The following is an 8081-nucleotide window of genomic DNA, read 5'->3' as shown; positions in this document are numbered from 1 at the left end:
CTGTTCAGCAATATGTGGCTTGCGTGATCATGGGAATCTGAGCCGGAGTTCCTTTTTTTTTATTTGGTTGGTTTGTTATGCCTTTGATTTTTTTTCTTGCTGATTATTTCCTATTTTTCTATTTTCCTAATAGGGGTGTTTTATATATGTTGTAGTAGGGTTATCTGGCTTTTCGGATTTGACTCATGAATTTTAAAAGACTTTTGTTATTGTGATAGTATTTGGAGACTTTGACGAGGGCATCAACTTAGTGGATGTGAGAGCACCAAATAACAGACGCGGAAGTCGCGTCCCGCTCCTGAACCGCACCGGTCCAGCATTCTTATGGGTTGGTCGGCCCTCCAAGCCAGTGAACCGTCATCCAATAAGAGTGGAGTTCCTTAGCTATCTAGGGCTTATATAATTGATTTGTGCTTTAGGTTTTCACTTTTGATTGTATTTCTGTCAGGACAGTCATCGATGTCCCATTTTTTCTTTTATAGGATTGTATCCAAGAACGAGTGGTGCTCCGGTTATATCTCATTCTGAGGTAGTGGTTATATTTCAAGGGTCAAGTGGTACTCCGGATGTATCTCGCTCCTGAGATAGTATTTATTTTTGCAGAAGCCACTTGAAAACAGCCATCCTTGGCTGTTTCTCTACAGTTCCCGCCCTTCTAACCATCGCATCCTTCCCCACGATGCTCCCCCGATGTTCCCCGCACCATCCGTGTTGCAGCCACCCATAGACAACATTACTTTGTTGTGACCCCGCAACCACCCCTACCATCCCAGCCGCCCAGCCGCTCATCTCCTCCATTCTCATTGGTTATCATCGTTGTCCCAACCTCTTTGTTGGGTTGTTGTCGCCCATCACAGCAGCCTTATGTTGTTGAGTCGTTGTTTTTATGCATTCTAGCCTCTTTCTTATCCTACTGTCACCTTCCCAAGCCCCCCATATGGCCTCCACCAACACTACCTTGCAGCAGCCATAGTCGAGATTTTATGTTGTAGTTGTTGTGCTTTCCTATTCCTTTTGTGTGATTGTAATTCCCTAGTTGAAATCAGAATAATATTTGGTTTTTCCTATTGTCGTTGGGTTACCTTTGGTGTGATTTGGCTAACTTAAGTCTTATCCTAAAGTTTCTAGCATCAACCAATACGCAACCCCATCTCCATACAAAAATCTTTCCTTTGTTGAATTTTCAAATCGGTCGCTCAAGCAATTTCTTTCTCAACATATAGCATCCATATACACCACATTCCCACCCACCCAAACCCTAAGTATGCCACCAAAGAGACAATTGTTATAGACATGTTCGAGGGGAAATGTCTCAATGTCGTCTATGAGAAATCAACAAAGGAATGTCCAGGAACCTTTTCTGAAAGATGTGAGGCAGAAAATCCTCCAAATGCAATAGAGGCTTACCGCCTTCGAGAGGAGGCAATCTGGAAGGGTCACTCATAGCCAAAACAGTGACTTGTGAGATCTAAGGAATACAGTGAATCTCTTCCACCGGGCAAATTTAAGAGATGAAGAACCACTACCCCAAGACTTGACATGAAATATAAGAAAATTTAGGATTTTAAAGTAAACATGGATTTGTCATATTTTGATGATCACGTGAATTTTGATGAATTTATCATGTAGCTCTGAACAATAGAACGTGTCTTTCAGTATCAAAAAGTCCCAACAGAGAGAATTATGAAACTGATCGCGAGCAGGTTAAGAAAGAGTGCATCTCGGTGGTCGGAGAACTAGAAGATTCTTCGGGAGCTGGATAAGAAGAGTAAAATTACTGTCTGGTCTAAGATGAACGAAAGATGCAGCGTCAATATCCACCAGTTCATTACAAACATGACATGTTTCAGGACAACATCACCAGGTGACCGCCACACTTACAGGTAAAATTCAAACATATGATCCAACAGCAAGAGTATATCCAATAGAACATCCAAATCAACCCCGCCTGAGGAGACACAAATTCAGAGTGAAGAACATGTGAAACCAATCCGCATTCTCAAATATATCTCAGTCAGAAAGTATTCCGAAAAATAGGAAATAATTGAAGAAATGGGCAACAACATTACAGACCCTGAAGAAGGTGAATACACAAAGAAGTATTAGATTTCAACTAATGAAGTAGAAAAACACATAGTTCAAGCTGAGCGCGTGAGAGTACTGGAGTTAACTCAAACCACAATAAAAAAGCAAATGTTGTTAGTTAAAACAACTAGATAACTAAACCAAGCACACTGAAAAGGAAAATTAAAACAAGACAAGGCATAAACTCACACCGGGGCTCAATCCTGGGGTTGTGGGAGTCTGCTAGGTGGTCAGGCAGTGGTGTTAGGAGGTTGAAATGAGTTGTGGATTGTTGGAACAGCAAAATGAGGAAATAGAATTGCGTTAGCGATGACGTAGAGGGCCTGGAACGGCAGAATGGCCGACTGGAACAGCAAGGGGTAGCGTTGGGGAAGGGTTGTGAACTGCAGGACAGCAAGAGGAGTGTTGTCCCTGGGTTGTGGCAGCAAAGTGGATGGTTGGAATGAATGAAATAGGAGGCCGAGTGACCGGGCTATAGTAAAAAGACAGAAAGGTTGTTGTCTTAAGTGGCTACAACCAAGTGTTGAGAATTGGCAATGGTCGAAACAATAAGGCGAGGGAGGGAACGGGAACGGCGACTAATGTGGAGGGTCGGGATTGTCACGACTTAGCCCGAAGCATAGAATTAACCAAGACAAGTACAGACAGTCGAATAGCGGAAATTTAATGTTTTACATTCATGTTCTAAAACTAACATTTAACAAATGAAATAAACATTAGAGAAATTAAATTAAAACAGTACAATTAAGTTTATCTCATTACAATTTGTCCTGATCTTCTATAGATATTTTATCTGCTATTGTTCATTTTTAATCAAATAATTTAAATATAAAAAAATAGTTTAAAATAACAGTTAACAAAACAAAGCTAGTGAATATACTCCTAAACTATAATAATTCAACAAAAAAATGACAATATGCATTTCATGTAAAAATATAAGAACATTTGGGGTTTGTATCATCTAATATGATCATTCAATGTAATTCTAAACACTTGTTATGCTTGTTATATCATTTACATATATTTATTTTTTTAATCTATATACATACATCACAAGAGCACCGTTTAAAATTATAGCATTCATAGAACTTTGATATCAATATCATTTTTCATTTACATGCACGGTACCTTAGTGTCCCCCCGCAAGTACTAAAAAAGAATGAGTTCATCATAGTCAAGCATCCACATAGCGGTCTGAACATTATGATCTAATGATGATGTTACTGCTTCGATGATGTTGTCCTGACAACTGCAATGTCAGTGGTCAGGTGACAATGGCGGCATTGCTCGGATGACAATGGTCCTACAGTAGTGGCAACCCGACAATGGTGGTCCAATACGACGGTGTTGGTTTGATGATGGCGGTCTAATGATGGCAACAATGGTCGGACGATGGTGGCAGCAACGGCTAGGAATCAGTTGTGTGTTGGTGGTTTAGTGGTAGTGGCAGTCCGGTGAGTTTAACTCTGGCAAACTGATGGTTGTGACAGTGGACCAACAATGCGAGGGCAGCCCAACGATGCTAGACTGACGGTGGTGGTAGCGGATCGATGATGGTAGCCTAGCATGGAAATGGTTGCTCGACGTCAGCAGTCTGGCACAGTCGCGGTGGCTCAGTGTCAACCTAGTGATGGTGGATCAATAGTGGTGGAGCTCGAGAATCCTCAAGAGCTCAGAACTCCCTTCAGCCTTCTAATCTCAATCTCAAGCCCCCTTTTAGAAAGAGATTTGGGATCTATATATAGTACTTTGGAGTGGCATCTCCATAAATATTGCATAAATTTAGATCACACCATTTATTTATGAGTATTAAATGTCAAGATATCTTAACCTCGTTGGATTCATCTCATCAAAATGCTTGATTTGATTATAAGTTTGTCATATTTGAAGATTATTTGGTCCACCAACATATGCTTAAAATCTTCTATTTATGCTTCAAGTGCATTATTTGGGCTCACTTTAACTTACATTGGATAACTTTTTAAGTTATTTAGTTTGTCTCACTGAGACAATTTATTTGATCATGAATTGGAGTGTGGGCATTTTCAATTTTGATTTTTGAAGCTTTTAATCCACATGTGCGTCGAGATTCGTGTGGATCAATATATTTTTTTAGGAATTTATCGATCTTAATCATTAAAATTCATTAAGAAGATGCAGTAAGAAAAGACTATCAGCCAAATCATTCTAATATTTCCTAGGAAGGGTCTGCTAATTGATATGCAAGATATGCTCAAATGATAAAAGATGAACACTAAAATATAAGTGCTTCAGTTGATAGCCAGCATCCATTTATGGGACACAAGAACGACTCCACTAGTTTCAATATTTTCTCTCATATATGTTCTCTACCTCCCTCTCAGTAACAGGTTTCCTTCTCCCGGTACAATGGCTAAAATTCCCCAATTATGGAAAAAATAAAACTATGATGGTTGTTTTAATGACACAGTAGAGTTCATCACGGTCGATGTGCCTATGACATAAAGCTTCTTTTGAGAAGTCATTCAAGCTCCGTTTGGTTGCTCTGTATGCTGATGTGCATTATTTCGCCGCGAAGTTAACTTTTTCTTGTTTCAAAGCCCAGATGACAATGTCCGTTCCACCACACGACTTTTAAAGACGGCGAAACTCCTTCAAACAAAGCATAAGTGGAAAAATTGACGCCCTGAAATCGATAAGTGCCAGGCAATTACTGTGTTTATGTCATAAGGTAATAAATGGGAACCTAAATTTTCTTCATTTTTCTTCATGTTCATATATTTAACTAAAATATCATAATCTTCCTTTCTAATACATCCAATTCCATCCTAGCCTTCAGATTTCCTAATCTCTCACTTTGCCATTTCACAAATTTGAATTTCTCCTTCTTCGCCACTCGCCCCTTTCATGAATCATCAAAAAACAATAAAAATTCCATATGCTGGCAATCCTCTTTCGAGACATTTAACAGTTGATAATCATCAAGCCTCGGCAAACATTAACCATTTCCAGATACCAACATCCAGAAATTAATGAAAACATAAACAGAAGCATCAAAACCTAGTTCTTGTTGAGGTGAGCGAAGAGAGGTACCAACACGAGAATGAGTTTGTGCGTTCACTGGAGCGACCAGTAATGAAACCCCGAGCCACTCCATTCCGCCGCGCTCGCCTCATCGGCATCGTAAGGGCTTCTCCTCCACAGCAGCGCTTCTGCGGTCTAACTGGATGGGGTGGAACCACCGAAATAACCTGTTAAAAAAAACATGACCTGCTTCAGTTGGATACGAAATTTTTAAATGGCACCGTAAAAACAAATATGAAAAACAGGGAGGGGTTGATTTGTTAATACATAAAAATTAAATGGTACGTATGCAAATCTCCCAAAAGAAATTAGGAAAATAATTTCCAGCCTTATAACCCGATACAATTAAATGTATTTTTTTTTATTTCTTATTAAGTTTTTAGTTCATATTTTAAAATTATTTGTTATGAGAATTTTAATTATATTGTTAATACTTTATTTACGATTTTGTGTATTAATAAATGGTAGTTATGTAATTATCTTTTATTCAACATTGTAAGAATAATATAAAATTTTGTTTTATTATATGAAATTTTATGTGATTCCACCAAATCATGTTAATTATCTATAAGATTAAAATATCTGTTAATTATCAATTACTTGCACTTACATTAATCTTATTAGTAGTGCCACTAAAAAATCGTGCAAAAATTTTCAAATATGTATGCTCGTTATTGTTGAATGTATTTAGGAAATAAGATTTCGTATTGTTCATGGTACATACAATCTGATAAAAGACCCTACTTTTATGAAATAAGTGCAAGGGAGAGAGAGAGATGGATGACATCCATTTGAGAGATGATCTCTAGTGAACGGGACAAGGTGGTTCCTCGTAGGTTCTCTGGGTTACAAGATTCTAGAGAGGGAGAGAGAGAGGAAGGGAGAGAAAACCAAAGATCTGAGGGTCTTTTCTTAAAGGGTCTTTTGCGGAGGAGTGGAAGGGCCTTTTCTTAAAGGGTCTTTTGCGGAGGAGTGGAAGGTCCCATTCTCTCTCCTCTAACCTCTCTTTTTTTTTACATTAGAAGAGAAAAAACTATAAGTTAATCTAAATAGTATGTTCAAATGTCTATCGTTCCCTCTTTCCAATGTCTTGATGTAAAGTAGATGACATACATTTTATGTATCATCGACGTATCATCGACCAATATCAACTATTGTTGGTATAGTGGGTTTTCCCAATATATGGTCGAAAGAATTATATTCTAAGTGTAAAGCGGCATCTTTAATGAATAATTGACAGATGTCTTTGTTAGTCATGATGACTTCCTCAAATTTCTACTCTTATATATGTAGGTTAGGTTATCTTATTGAGGAGGATAAATAAAATCAAATAAGCTGCTTCACTGAAAGGGCTCGATTCAGTAATTTTAGCAGGTGAGCTCGATTAAGCCACTTCGTCAAGTTCGCTTGATTCAGCCCTTTGGGCGTGTGGGCTCAATTCTTTGAGCGGGTTTCAGCAAAAATTCTCATATGCTTGTATTTGAATGTACAACCACGTTATCAGATTTAATACAGAAATCCAATACTCTTTAACATCATTGTAGGTAGAAGTCATTCTACCTCGAACATCATTTGCATGAAAAAATGATAATAAACTACAAAAAAATTATTCTCATGAGTTTAAATTATGGTTTTGAAAGCAGCCTCCATACACAATTTTTGACTAGATTGCAGTTTATTTTTGTGATTTCTCCTAATTTTTTTTAGTAGAAATTAATATTTTTTTTTCTTTTTTATTTGGCGGGACTAACATATCCATGAGTTTAAATTATGGTTTTGAAAGCAGCCTCCACACACAAATTTTGACTGGATTGCAGTTTATTTTTGTGATGTCTAATAATTTTTTTTAGTATAAATTAATATTTTTTTCTTTTTTATTTGGCGGGACTAACATATCTAGCCAGAGAACAATAATGATTTGGATATAATTTGTCTTTATGTGCATTTTCATAAATGGGGGCTATATGAACTTTCAGTTGCCTTACCATAGGTATCATCAAAAAGAGAGAAAATTCAATGCATTTATAGCAAGTTAAATGAGCATTTTATTAAGAGAATTGTGATACATGTTTAATGAATGTTAATTAGTAAATTTGGGTATCTTCTACACACTTATCCGCGGCACAGTGGTTGGTTGAGGCTGTAGTCTTTCACCGTGAGCTCGCGAGTTCGAATCATGCATATTACTCTTTGGGCTCACTTTTTCTAAAAATAAACCTTATTAATATATTGTTGTAGTACTTGGATTCTTGCCCCATAAAAAATAGCTTTTCATCATTTGTTGTTCATTGTTCATAAGAAAATGCATTCATTAAGAGTTATAATATTAAGAAAATGCTCTTTTTCTTCCAAGGGTCTAACTTCCAACCATATTGTTTATCCCCTGCCCAAAATAAAATAGCAAGAAATTCATTGCTCCAGCATAAAGCTATCAAAAAAGCTTGTCGTTCGTGATGTTTCGTGTTTGTCTCGTTAAATATTTTGTTTTATTCATTTTTTAAGCGAGTAAGCCGAGCATGAATTATTTTTTTAGAGCTCGAGTTATCAACGAGACGAACACAAACAAAAGTTAGTTTGCTTTTGTTTGATTGGATTTGGCTTTAAATAATTAAATAATAATATTTATTTATATTTTTATACTAGTGTTTAGTATTTTTAAAGGTGGTATAATTATAAAAAATATAAATTTTTTTGTGTTAGATACGTAAATACATAAGATTTGGGTGGTTTGTATGTAAATATCCCTAAAATAGCTTTAGAGATGATGGACGGCCTGTACATGCATTTCAACTGGGGATGGTAGATTTGTAAATACATAAAAACTGAGTGATATATAACTAAACGCCTACTGGAATTTTACTACTCCCCAACCTACCCTTGTTCTCGACTTTAAGGGTAAGACATGTAAATTCATAAAAAATGTGTGGTATGCA

At 36.9% G+C, this 8081-nt stretch overlaps 1 protein-coding gene across 1 annotated transcript in view; it reads right to left on the bottom strand.

The window, feature by feature from the left end:
* LOC110033074 (membrane-bound transcription factor site-2 protease homolog) overlaps positions 1 to 5332 on the bottom strand; it is a gene marked incomplete in the record, with an annotated part of 43630 nt that extends 38298 nt beyond the window's left edge. Inside the window, 1 exon segment of the mRNA XM_020736935.1 lies at positions 5158 to 5332. Within this exon segment, the coding sequence (XP_020592594.1) occupies positions 5158 to 5246 (89 nt within the window).
* Positions 5333 to 8081: the final 2749 nt, after the last annotated feature.

This window comes from Phalaenopsis equestris, unplaced genomic scaffold (genome assembly GCF_001263595.1).
Source record: "Phalaenopsis equestris unplaced genomic scaffold, ASM126359v1 Scaffold001085, whole genome shotgun sequence".
Taxonomy (NCBI): Eukaryota; Viridiplantae; Streptophyta; class Magnoliopsida; order Asparagales; family Orchidaceae; genus Phalaenopsis; species Phalaenopsis equestris.
Note: the sequence above shows the minus strand (reverse complement) of the source record. Positions and strands in the feature narration are given on the sequence as shown.